This window comes from Elephas maximus, chromosome 6, assembly GCF_024166365.1.
Source record: "Elephas maximus indicus isolate mEleMax1 chromosome 6, mEleMax1 primary haplotype, whole genome shotgun sequence".
Classification (NCBI taxonomy): Eukaryota; Metazoa; Chordata; class Mammalia; order Proboscidea; family Elephantidae; genus Elephas; species Elephas maximus.
This window is the reverse complement of record NC_064824.1, coordinates 77,420,604-77,434,608: the sequence shown is the minus strand read 5'-3', so window position 1 is coordinate 77,434,608 and position 14,005 is coordinate 77,420,604. Positions and strand designations below refer to the sequence as shown.

The window sequence follows — 14,005 nt, the reverse complement described above, 5'->3', positions numbered from 1 at the left end:
GTTTACTCTATTTCTCAGTTTTTATTTTCTGATGTAAATGTTTAAGGCTCTTAATTTCCATTTCATGTATTGCTGTCAATAGCAGTTTGTTGTAATCTTGACATTGATAGTGTCTGTTTTCTCTGATAGTTTTATGAATTTTTTATGTTTTTGCTATCTTTCAGAAGATATTTCCCCCCTTTTAGCAAAGTAGTTTGCAAGCTTAATACTTTTCCCTCATTTGTTGTTTATATTATTATTTTACATACAGTATGGTTGTACCTAATTTTGCATACTGATGTTTCTGCAGAATTACATATTAAAATTGTATTTTTCATTTCATCTTATTCGTCCACAAGTTCTCCAAAGGTTTTTTTAAAGCCAGGTTTATTGAGGTATAATTTACATACAATTAAATCCATCCCTTTTGGTGAAGAGTTTTATGAGATTTGACAAAAAATGGAGTCACGCAACCTTCGCCACGATCAAAATATGGAACACATGCATTATCCCAGACTTTGTGGTCATCCCTTCTCACGTGCTTGTTGGTACTTGTCTTTTTTCCAGTTTCATTTGGTTTTCTTTTGACCTCAGCTCTCTCATGGGTCCCAGAAAATTTACAGTTTTATAGATTGTTTGACTTTTTGTTGTTCTTGGAGCGAGGATGACGCTCAGCTGTCTGTCTATATTTTAGGTGCAAGCCGAACCCTACTATTTTTCTTGTCAAGACATTTTTTATAAATACAAATTTCCATGTATCATTTTTGGATTAACGCTTCCATTTGAATATCTTTCACCCACAGATTATTTTCTTTTATATTCATGTGTGTCTTCATTGAAACTTTAAATATCTCTATAATGGTCTCTCAAAAAAAACCCAAACCAAAGCCGTTGCAATCGAGTCGATTCTGACGACCCTAAAGGATAGAGTAGAACTGCCTCAGAGGGTTTCCCAGGAGTGCCTGGTGGATTCAAACTGCTAACCTTTTGGATAGCAGCCATAGCTCTTAACCACTACTCTTAGGTACATCTATAATTTGTATTTGAAGCCTTTTAAAGTTTAGGGTTAAAACATTATAATTTTAATATGTAAGTTTCACATTTACGAATTCTTTGACTTTCTCCCATTTTATTTCTGATTTTCAAATTAAATATTGGCATATGTTATTCTGACATTTACCCCACTGTTACAGGTCTTTTTTTGTGAATATGTAGTCAAGAGGAATGTTAGAAAAACTTTGAAATGTGTAATCTTTTTGATGCCAGATTATTCACTTGTGTTTATCTCTTTAGTATTTCTAGCTGATTTTGAGACTATGTGAAAAAATTTCAGATTAGATCATTAAAGAAATTGAATTGTGAATATTGATGAATATTTAAAATATTTTAGCTGAGCTGCTAGTGTCTCTTGTCTTAGAGATGGGTTATGTTTTTTGATAGATTATTTTTGAGCAGATATCCACAACTTATTGAGATGATTTTAAATGTTGTGGTATTAAATAAACAGTAATGCGCCATCATGTTGGAAACAATATTGCAATTTTTAACTTAATTTTACCTCCTCGTTACTTTCATGGACTGTAATAGTGACTTGCTAAACATTTATTTTCTTTTTACCTTTATAGGTTATTTTAGTGTCTGCTAATAAATTGACTCGTTATATAGAACCATGCCAGTTGACAGAAGATTTTGGTGGAAGTCTTACATATGATCACATGGACTGGTTAAATAAGAGGCTGGTTGGTATATAACAATGAGATAAAATGTATGATGCATAAATTAGACATTCTGATGACTTTACCATTTTGATTAACTAAAAATGTGGATTGTTGCTGTTTTTACAAAAATGAAACCATTTAGCCCATTCTGCATTATAGCCTGGTAAAAAACTGGGGGCAAATACTCTGGAGTCTGGCTGGTTTTATTAGAATCCTGCTCTCACTCTCTGCTGAGCGTAAGACTGTCCCCGTTTCCTAGGGAAGCCGTAACAAAATACCACAAAGTACATGGCTTTAAAAAAACAGAAATTTATTTTCTCAAGGTTCTGGAGGGTAGAAATCCAAACCAGGGTGTAGGCTGTACTGATCCCTTCTGAGGGCTGAGAGAGGAACTATTTCATGCCTCTCTCCAAGCTCCTAGTGGCTGCAGCAGCCCTTGGTGTGCCTTTGCTGCTTCACATTGCCTCACATGGTGTCTGCCCCCTGCTTGTGACTTTCCATGGCGGTTCTTCTTTTTTATAAGACACCACTCAGAAGGGATTAGGACCCATCCTGCTAAAGTATGACTTCCTTAATTTAAATGAGAACATCTGCAAAGAAAAACCCTATTTCTCCAATAAGATCATATTCACAGGTGCAGCCCTTAGGACTTTAACACATCTTTTAGGGGGGTTACAATTCATTCCATAACAGTGACTTTCAGCAATGTATTTAATCTCTCTGTGCATCTATTTCTACATCTCTATAACGTTTGGTGGTACAGTGGTTAAGCCCTTGCCTGCTAATCAGAGGTCCGAGGTTCAAACCCACCTGCTGCCCCATGGGAGATAGATGTGGCAGTCTGCTGCCATAAAGTATTAGAGCCTTGGAAACCCTATGAGGCAGTTCTGCTCTGCCCTTTATGATCACTGTGAGTCAGAACTTGACAGCAATGCGTTTTGGTGTTTTTTTTTTTTTTTTTTTGGTTAATGTTTGCTGCCGTCAAGTCTGTTCTGACTCATGGCAACCCAAAACGTTAAACAGAATACAACTGCTTGAGTGAAAACCATTTGTGCCAGCTAGGGACTTTATAATAGTTCCTACCGTATGGGATTGTGGGTAAGAGGAAATAAATATGCGTTTAGAACAGTACCTGGCACAATGTATTATAGCGTTATATAAGTGTTAACTATTACTGTTCTTATTAGTAGCAGTAGTTTTACTAGTCAGATTTGTAAATCTTCAAAGGAGACTAATAGAGTAGCATAATTTCTTTAGAGGTAATACAGTTGGTCTACTATTTACAGAGGAGATACTTAAACATTAACTTGAATTATCAATTGGAAGGGCAGTTTGACAGATTAAACTTTCCTTTCTGAAAATGTATCTTCTTTATCAGGCTGGACTTCTGACATCTGCTACTCTGTATAATAAGACATTGTTTTATGAACTGTGGGGGACTGAAAGAACAAGCTTCAGATTAACTCAGTTTAGATTATATACTAATTTTATTGAAGAACAGTGAACTTTTAGTTATCTCAGAATGAATAGTGGTTATTGTTTCCACAGTATTTGAACAGACAAATGAGTATCCACTTTATCACATATGTTTAAACAGACTTACCCAAATTCTTAAAAGAAGTATTTTAAGAAATCCTGTGAAAATTATAATTATGCTGCATGCTTGTATATAAAACTCTAACTATTACATACAATCAGAATATCATAGAGAAATGTCTTATAACTCGAATGTTCTATAACTGAAATTAGAGCATTAGAACTGGTCCAGATAATGTTCATGTAGTTACACCTGTGGAAACCCTGGTGGCGCAGTGGTTAAGAGCTACAGCTGCTAACCAAAAGTTCGGCAGTTCTAATCCACCAGGTGCTCTTTGGAAACTCTATGGGGCAGTTCTGCTTTGTCCTATAGGGTCACTATGAGTCGGAATCGACTCAGTGACAACAGATTTGGTTGTTTTTTTTGTTGTTGTTGTTTAGTTGCAACCGTTATTGGTGGAAATGTTACTTAGAGAGACACAGGAATAAAAATAAACTTGTCTTAATGAGAACAAAAAATAATTCCTAATGTACTTAAATTTTTTAAAAAATCCTTATCCTTTGAAACCATTGATTGTTTTAGGAAACAGTTTTGTGTTCTGTGTATACACTAGTGCTCTGGTGGTTGAATTGCACTAAGTGACTTACAGGGAAGGAAAGGGAATCCTGGCTAGTTGACTCTTGTTCTTAACATATTAACACATAAGATTATTTTCAATATTGTTAATAAAGTCTCATATTATAGGTTTTTGAGAAATTTACAAAGGAATCTACATCATTATTAGATGAACTTGCTTTGATTAACAATGGAAGTGATAAAGGAAATCAGCAAGAGAAAGAAAGGTAGGTGGCTAGTGTCATGCAGTTATATCTTTGCAAAGCTATGATTAATCTGAGAAAAGATACTGTTAATACCAAAAAAAGATATTGTTGATGCAAGGTTAAAAGAACCTAGGGTAAATTCAGAATTGACATTCGAAAGTTTAGTTAAATTCATTTTTTCATTTGTAAGAATTTGCTTTACGTTTAGAACTCATTCATTGATTTGACTCAAAGTTTCTTTCACAAAAGGCATTTTTTGATGAATAATAACATATTTACCTTTTTTTTAAACACTGAGCTAAGTATTTTAGAAGCACATGTTTAGAAGAACATGTTTTCAACAACGTTCTCAAAGTGAAACAATTGTCTGCCTTTTTAGAGTTCTGCTTTGCTTAGTAGAGAATGTGAAAAAGGTTGCAGCTTGAAATAAAATTATAAGAACCTTATTTAAATGCATGAGCGCTTAAATGCCTAGCTTGTAGTATTTCTCTGTCATTGCAAAATATGTGATATTCATGAGTTCAACTTGGGGGGATTTAGTGTTTTATGACACTGGACAAAGTTATTGTTCAGTTGTATTTTCTAAATGTAACTACCTATATATTTATCATTTTAACAGGTTTCTATTGAACACAACAACCTTGTCAGTTTTCATTTTTCTCTTGGTAGGCTAAGTTCCTCTCCTTTGGTTTTTGTGTTTTTAAGGAAGCAAATTAATTCTTTCTAATTTCTCAATAAAGTGGTCACTGGAAGAGTTATTTTTCATTAGGAAATTTGAAAGAATCGACACCTTTCTTTGTTTATCTTTCTTCTGACCTTGAAAATACAGTGGAACCTAGCTAAAGTCCTTCTCGTTATTACGTGTCTTGCATCAATTAGCTGAAGTAATAAGTGAGGGATGTGAGACGGTCATAGTTTAACACCAAATCCTGGTTAAAACAAAGTCAAAATGTAAAAAAAATAAAAATGTTTAAATGTAAATCTAGTTAAAGTTGCAACAAATATTTAGGAACATTTCTATCTTACAGATGCCATATAAAAATGTAAATGTAAAAATATATATAAATGTGTGTGCGTATCATACGTACACATATGCAGTGGTTTAGAAATTGAGAATGTTTCACAAGTTAACCTAATAAAATTTAGCCAGATCTGTTTGCTTTCTGAGCAGTCCAGCAGTCCAGCAGATAGTTCGAACTATCAGAGAGAATATTTGCAGCTAGCAATGGTTGGTGTAGATAAGTAAACCTTTGGTAGAGGAATGGCTGGGTACATTTTTAATGTTTCATTTCTGGGTTATTATGCAGTTAAAGGACGCCCTGGTGGGGTAGTGGTTAAGTGCTACAGCTGCTAACCAAAAGTTCGGCAGTTCACATCCATGAGGAGTTCCTTGGAAACTCTATGGGGCAGTTCTACTCTGTCCTGTAGAGTCGCTATGAGTCAGAATTGGCTCAGCGGCAACAGGTTTGGTTTGGTTTGGTTTTTTAATACAGTTACAGATTTTGAAACATATATTCAGGGAATAAACACTGAAATGGATTCCTTTGATATATTTGAAATAATGCCATAAGTAATAAGAATAAACTTTTCCAAGTGATGTTTTTTATGATTTATCACATTAATATTTATCTGGCTGCTTGTATTTAATTATCTCTAATGGGCGTCCTTATGCTTAAGAGAAATTAGCATGTTAAAATAGCATGCTTCAGATTTTCATATTTATGTGCCTTTGTTTACTATATATGTATAAAAGACTTTCTTAAGTTATATGGGTAAGAATATTATTTTCAAAATTATTCTTTTGATGTTTGCCAGATCTGTGGATTTAAACTTTCTTCCATCAGTTGATCCTGAAACAGTTCTTCAGACAGGTAAGGTGAAAAACCACATTTATTAGTGATAATCATAATAAAATGAAACAGTCATAGATTGGTTCATTGAATAAACATTAATTGAGCTTTGTATTATGTGCTAGGAACTTGAGGAAGATTTTTCAAACTGCCTTTGGTTTAACTTAATAGTGTGTTAATTAATATACTTTAAAATATTAAAATAGTAAGAATAAGTTGTTAAGTTAAATTATTTCTCCCTTGAAATATTTGAATTTATTTCCGTATCTGTGAAATAGAGATAGAAATTCCTGTTTATCAGGCTGCTATGGGTTTGATTTTTCATTAGTGAGGATTGTGTAAGGTAATAATAGCTAATTTTATTAAATACTAATTATATGCCAGGCATTTTGCTAAACACATTTTATGTATTTTATATGTAATTTTCCTGATAATCATTTGATATAATTAGTGTTATTTTCCCTATTTTGCACTTGAGGAAGTTAAGACTTAGAGATGTAACTTGATCATGATAAAGTAACTGTTAAGTGCTGTCACCGTAGCTCAAAGTAAGTTGCAATCAAAAGCACTTGATATACCACTTTACAATAATCTATGTAAAAAACATTAGCACATCACAGTATAAGTGCTCAGTGCTGCATGGTAAGTACAGTCCAGGCCAAATATTCCTAGTAGTGGTTTCACAAATTCTAAGGGAATACACTTAAATGCCTTTAAATGGAAATAGCTTGATTTTTTTTTTTGTTTGTAACATTTTTCCCCCAAATAATAGTTCATAATTCTAATCTTACTGTGTGCTAGGCACTGTTGTAAGCAGATTTTCTACATGAGCTTGCAATAAGTGAATCACATTGAATGCAGTTCTTACACTAGTGTGGCCTTTCATAATTCAGTTGATATGTTCTGGAGCTTCCTGTAAATACATTGTTTAAATATTATTTTGTATCAGAAATAAAGACTCCCTTAAACCTAATCATATGCTTGTAACTGTATCAACTTTTCTTTTAGAAGGTACAATTAATTAAGAGTATGGCTTTATACTGAAATGTTAATAGCACTTGGATTGGCTCCATCAGATAGAAATCCCAGAGTGTAATTATGCTGTGCAGGGAAAGAGAATTGGCTGGCTCAGTAATGAATCCACCAATAACAGGAATTTACTAGGTGTTTGTTTATGTGTGTTTATATCACATATGGATATAGATCTGTTAAAAGTATATTTTCACTAGCCAATTTTTTCAGAAGTAGACTGCCAGGTACTTCTTCTTAGTCTGTCTTAGTCTGGAAGTTCAGCTGAAACCTGTCCTCCATGGGTGACCCTGCTGGTATTTGAAATATCAGTGGCAGAGCGTCCAGTATCACAGTAACACACAAGCCACCATGGTACAACAAACTTACAGTCACGTGGTTAAACCATTTCAGGAGGTAGTATATGATCAAAAACCAATAATACTAAAGAAATAGGTCCAAGCTGAACTGAAGGCATCGGAGAAAAAGAGGGCTCCAGGAATTGACAGAACACCAACTGAGATGTTTCAGCAGATGGATGCAGTGCTGGAAGTGCTCACTAGTCTATACCAGGAAATTTGAAAGACAGCTACCTGGCCAAACAACTGGAAGAGATTCATATTTGTACTCATTCCAAAGAGAGGAGATCCAACTGAATGCGGCGAATTATTGATCAGTATCATTAATACCACACACAAATAAAATCTTGCTAAAGATCATTCAAAAGCACTTATAACACTACAACAGGGAACTGCCAGAAATTCAGGCCAGATTCAGAAGAGGATATGGAACAAGGGGTATCATTCCTGATGTCAGATGGATCTTGGCTGAAAGCAGACAATACCAGAAAGCTCTTTACCTATGTTTTATTGACTATGCAAAGGCATTTGACTAGGTGGATCATAACAAATTATGAATAACATTTCAAGGAATGGGAATTCCAGAACACTTAATTGTGCTCCTGAGGAAACTATACATAGACCAGGGGGCAGTCACTCATACAGAACAAGGGGATACTGAGTGGTTTAAAGTCAGGAAAGGTGTGCATCAGGGTTGTATCCTTTTACCATACCTACTCAGTCTGTACGTTGCTGTTCTTGTTGTTAGGTGCTGACGAGTCAGTTCCGACTCACAGCGACCCTATGCACAACAGAACGAAACACTGCCCGATCCTGAGCCATCCTTCCAGTCGTTGTTATGCTTGAGCTCATTGTTGAAGCCACTGCGTCAGTCCATCTCATGGAGGGTCTTCCTCTTTTCCGCTGACTCTGTACTCTGCCAAGCATGATATCCTTCTCCAGGGACTGGACCCTCCTGAAAACACGTCCAAAGTATGCAAGACGCAGTCTCACCATCCTTGCCTCTAAGGAGCATTCTGGCTGTACTTCTTGTAAGACAGATTTATTCATTCTTTTGGCAGTCCATGATATATTCAGTATTCTTCGCTAGCACCACAATTCAAAGGCCTCAACTCTTCTTCGGTCTTCCTTATTCATTGTCCAGCTTTCACATGCATATGATGTGATTGAAAATACCATGGCTTGGGTCAGGCGCATCTTAGCCTTCAAGGTGACATCTTTGCTCTTCAACACTTCAAAGAGGTTCTTTGCAGCAGATTTACCCAATGCAACGCATCTTTTGATTTCTTGACTCCTACTTCCATGGCTGTTGATTGTGGATCCAAGTAAAATGAAATCCTTGACAACTTCAATCTTTTCGCCATTTATCATGATGTTGCTTATTGGTCCAGTTGTGAGGATTTGTGTTTTCTTTATGTTGAGGTGCAATCCATACTGAAGGCTGTGGTCTTCGATCTTCATTAGTAAGTGCTTCAAGTCCTCTTCATTTTCAGCAAGCAAGGTTGTGTCATCTGCGAAACGCACGTTGTTAATGAGTCTTCCTCCAATCCTGATGCCCCATTCTTCTTCGTATAGTCCCGCTTCTTGGATTATTTGCTCAGCATACTGATTGAATAGGTATGGTGAAAGAATACAACCCTGACGCACACCTTTCCTGACTTTAAACCAATCAGTATCCCCTTGTTCTGTTTGAACAACTGCCTCTTGATCTATGTAAAGGTTCCTCAGGAGCACAATTAAGTGTTCTGGAATTCCCATTCTTTGCAATTTTATCCATAATTTATTATGATCCACACAGTCAAATGTCTTTGCATAGTCAGTAAAACACAGGTAAACATCCTTCTGGTATTCTCTGCTTTTAGCCGGGATCCATCTGACATCAGCAATGATATCCCTGGCTCCACGTCCTCTTCTGAAACCAGCCTGAATTTCTGGCAGTTCCCTGTCAGTATTACTGCTGCAGCCATTTTTGAATGATCTTCAGCAAAATTTTGCTTGCGTGTGATATTAATGATATTGGTCTACAATTTTCACATTCAGTTGGATCACCTTTCTTGGGAATAGGCATAAATATGGATCTCTTCCAGTTGGTTGGCCAGGAAGCTGTCTTCCATATCTCTTGGCATAGACAAGTAAGCACCTCCAGCGCTGCATCTGTTAGTTGAAACATATCAATTGATATTCCATTAATTCCTGGGACCTTGTTTTTCCCCATTGCCTTCAGAGCCGCTTGGACTTCTTCCTTCAGTACCATCGGTTCCTGATTATATGTCACCTCTTGAAATGGTTGAACTTCGACTAATTCTTTTTGGTATAATGACTCTGTGTATTCCTTCTATCTTCTTTTGATACTTCCTGCATCATTTAATATTTTCCCCATGGAATCCTTCACTATTGCAACTAGAGGCTTGAATTTTTTCTTCAGTTCTTTCAGCTTGAGAAACACCGAGCATGTTCTTCCCTTTTGGTTTTCCATTTCCAGCTCTTTGCACATGTCATTATAATACTTTACTTTGTCTTCTCGAGAGGCCCTTCGAAATCTTCTGTTCAGTTCTTTTACTTCATCAATTTTTCCTTTTGCTTTAGCTGCTCGATGCTCAAGAGCAAGTTTCAGAGTCTCCTCTGACATCCATCTTGGTCTTTTCTTTCTTTCCTGTCTTTTCAGTGACCTCTCGCTTTCTTCATGTATGATGTCCTTGATGTCATTCCACAACTCGTCTAGTCTTCGGTCACTAGTGTTCAACCTGTCAAATCTACTCTTGAGATGGTCTCTAAATTTAGGTGGGATATGTTCAAAGTCATATTTTGGCTTTCATGGACTTGCTCTGATTTTCTTCATTTTCAGCTTGAACTTGCATATGAGCAATTGATGGTCTGTTCCACAGTCGGGCCCTGGCCTTGTTCAATCCATATGCTAAGCAAATAATCCAAGAAGCTGGACTATCTGAAGAAGAAGGTGGCATCAAGATTGCAGGAAGACTCATTTAACAACCTGCGATATGCAGATGACACAACCTTGCTTGCAGAAAGTGAAGAAGACTTGAAGCACTTATTGATGAAGACCAGAGACCACAGCTTTCCGTATGGATTACACCTCAACGTAAAACAAAAATCCTCACAACCGGACCAGTAAGCAACATCATGATAAATGGAGAAGAGATTGATTGTCAAGAATTTCATTTGCCTGGATCCACTATCAACACCTATGGAAGCAGCAGTCAAGAAATCAGATGATGCATTGCTTTGGGCAAATCTGCTGCAAGAGTCTCTTTAAAGTGTTAAACAGCAAAGATGTCACTTTAAGGACTAAGGTGTGCCTAACCCAAGCCATGGCATTTTTAATTGCCTCATATACACGTGAAAGCTGGACAGTGAATAAGAAAAGACCGAAGAAGAATTGATGTCTTTGAATTATGGTATTGATAGAAGAATATTGAATATACTGTGGACTGCCAAAAGATCAAACAAATCTGTCTTGGAAGAAGCACAGCCAGAATGCCCATTAGAAGCAAGGATGGCAAGACTTCTCACATTCTTTGGGCATGTTATCAGGAGGGACCAGTTCCTGGAGAAGGACATCATGCTTGGTAACATAGACAGTCAGATAAAAGAGAAAGATCCTCAAAGAGATAGACTAACACAGTGACTACAACAATGGGCTCAAACATAGCAGTGATTGTGAGGATGACGCAGGACCCAGCAGTGTTTCATTCTGTTGTACGTAGGGTTGCTGTGAGTCGGAATCAACTCAACGGCACTTAACAACAACTAAGTATATTTGTCGTGGTTAGCTGCTGTTGAGTCAGCCCCTAACTCACAGTGACCCTGTGCACAATTGGATCGGACCATTGTGATCCGTAGAATTTTCACTTACTGATTTTTAGAAGTAGATTGCCAGGCCATTCTTCCTAGTCCGTCTTAGCCTGGAACCTTCACCGAAACCTATTCAGCATCATAGCAACAGACAAACGTCCACTGACAGACAGGTGGTGATTGTGATTTGAGTTGTACTGGCCAGGAATTAAACCTGGGTCTCCTGCACGGAAGGTGAGAATTCTACCACCGAACCACCACTGCCTTCTATAGAGTGTATGTCTAAGTGTGTACTACAGTGTGTGCATGTGTGCATACATAAACATACTATAAACCAAAACACCTGTTGCTGTCGAGTCGATTCTGACTCATAGTGACCTTGTAGGACAGAGTAGAACTGTCCCATAGGGTTTCCAAGGAGTGGCTGGTGGATTCGAACGGCCAACCTTTTGACTAGCAGCCAAATGCTGAACCACTGTGCCACCTATTTAAAAAAAAAAAAAAAAAACCCATTGCCGTCATGTCGATTCTGACTCATAGCGACCCTATAGGACAGTGTAGAACTGCCCCATACAGTTTCCAAGGAGTGCCTGGTAAATTCGAACTGCCAGCCTTTTGGTTAGCAGCCATAGTTCTTAACCACTATGCCACCAGGGTGCCACCTATAGTATATAAATATTCAGTGTTGTGTGTTTGTGTGTGTATGTATACATACATGCGTAAATCCATGCATATATGCAATTTTCCTATTTATTGTGATATATAGATAGAAAGGAAACCCTGGTGGCATAGTGCTTAAGTGCTATGGCTGCTAACCAAAGAGAGAGCGGTTCGAATCCGCCAGGCGCTCCTTGGAAACTCTATGGGACAGTTCTACTCTGTCCTATAGGGTCGCTATGAGTCAGAATCGACTCGACGGCACTGGGCTTGGTTTTTGTTTATAGATAGAAAAATTGCATTTCATTACTTAAGACCTGGTAGGTAGGTAGGTAGGTAGACAGATAAGTAGATTTTGATAACGGGGAATTAGAATTGAGAAGACTGAAAAGTAAGAATTGTATTTCTTTGTGGTTACTAACTGTAAATATCTTTCGTTTGTAAAGGGCATGAATTATTATCCGAATTACAGCAGCGTCGATTTAATGGCTCAGATGGAGGGGTGTCATGGTCCCCTATGGATGACGAGTTGCTTGCACAGCCACAGGTTATGAAATTATTAGATTCACTCCGAGAGCAGTATACTCGCTACCAGGAAGTTTGTAGGCAACGTAGTAAGCGTACACAGTTAGAAGAGATTCAACAGAAAGTAATGCAGGTAGGTACCAATATTGTCTGGTTTGAGTATATTTAACTTTTTTATTGATCATTTTGACTGATTTTTTTTACTGTTGTTTACGTAACATAGAGAACCTTAATAAACTAGATCCTAAAACTATTTCCAACTATGTCTCTTTTTACAAGTAATATTTGCATCTAAATTGTATTATTTCTACAGTATTGTTATTGAGCATTTAGGTTACTTACTTTTAAGCTGTGGTAAAATGTATGTAATAAAACGTTTGCAACTTTGACCATTTCATGTGTTCATCCGTGATATTAATTACATTCACCATGTTGTGCAACCATCACTGCTCTCTGGTTCCATATTTTTCCATCACCTTTAGTAGGAGCTCAGTGTCCCCTAAGCAGTAACTCTCACCTGCCCCTGGTAACCACTAATAAACTTTGGTCTCTATGTAATTGCCTGTTATAAATATTTCATGTAAGTCAGATCATACAATATTTGTCTTTTTTCTGTCTGACTCGTTTCATTCAAATTAATGTTTTCAAGGCACATCCGTGTCGTAGCATGTATCAGGACTTCATTTCCCTTTACAGCTGATCAGCTTACTCTTAACATTGTACGACTTAAAAAATAACTGTTGGGAACATCACCTGTTGTCTTGATTTATTCTTGAAATATATAACATTTGGTTATTGATACTTTTATTTTGCAAGCATTAGTTAATTTTTTTGTTTTGGTACTTGTACAAAATTTGTACGTTATGAAGAGTTTTCTATTCTGTCAAAATTATACATGTAATAAAAATAATTCCAATATTAAATCTCATGATTCTATCATACTGATAGAAAATATTGATAGTTTAATTAGTTATATTCATAATATGTAATAGTAAATATTTGATAGTTATGGCTGGTTAGTTCCTTTTAAAATTGTTTTCTTAGTAAGAAAATTAGTTTAAAATACTAAATATCAATACTAAAGGAAGGCATTTCTGTTTTTAGATTCCATTCTAGATTTTTATCTGTTGAATTATTGAGAAAATAAATCTTTACATGTTTTCTTTAAAAAAACTAAATTAGAAATGTCCCAATGTTTTAATCTAGATTCATTCATTAAATAAATATTAAGTGCGTATATGTGCAAGGTGCCTGTGCTAGGTTGTATAGGGGGCGTAATGGTAGACTTGGGTATTTGCTACATTAAGTTTAAGAGGATAAAGTGTTAAGTGTCACAAGGACATGGATAAAGTGCTGTGGACATTTTAGGAAGGATTATTACTCTGGCTGTAGGAAATCAGGGAGCACTTGAGTTTGTCCTCTAAGAATATTTAAGATTTCATCAGACAGTGATAAATTTTAAAGGAAAATTATCTTTTTTTTTTTTTTTAGGAGAAGGACTAACATGAGTAAAAGAGTAGCAGCATGAAATCCGAAGTTCTGTTGAGGAAGTAGTAGGCACAGTGAGAAGTTTATGACCTTTGAGTCAAACAGAGCAGAATCTGAATCCCTGTTTCTCCACTTAATAGCAGTGTGATCATAGTCACATTACTGCATTTACTTGAGCCTCTGTCTTCTTTCACTCCTCCCTTCATTTCCATCCTTCCTTCTTACCTTTTATTAATAACAATACCTCTTT

At 36.4% G+C, this 14,005-nt stretch overlaps 1 protein-coding gene across 3 annotated transcripts in view; it reads left to right on the top strand.

Moving 5' to 3' along the window:
* SESTD1 (SEC14 and spectrin domain containing 1) overlaps window positions 1-14,005 on the top strand; it is a 128,114-nt gene that overhangs the window by 78,923 nt on the left and 35,186 nt on the right. For all 3 annotated transcript variants that reach the window (XM_049887560.1, XM_049887561.1, XM_049887562.1), the window contains exons 6-9: window positions 1,605-1,718; window positions 3,979-4,076; window positions 5,871-5,926; window positions 12,189-12,400. In XM_049887560.1, the coding sequence (XP_049743517.1) occupies window positions 1,605-1,718; window positions 3,979-4,076; window positions 5,871-5,926; window positions 12,189-12,400 (480 nt within the window). The remainder of the gene's footprint in view (window positions 1-1,604; window positions 1,719-3,978; window positions 4,077-5,870; window positions 5,927-12,188; window positions 12,401-14,005) is intronic.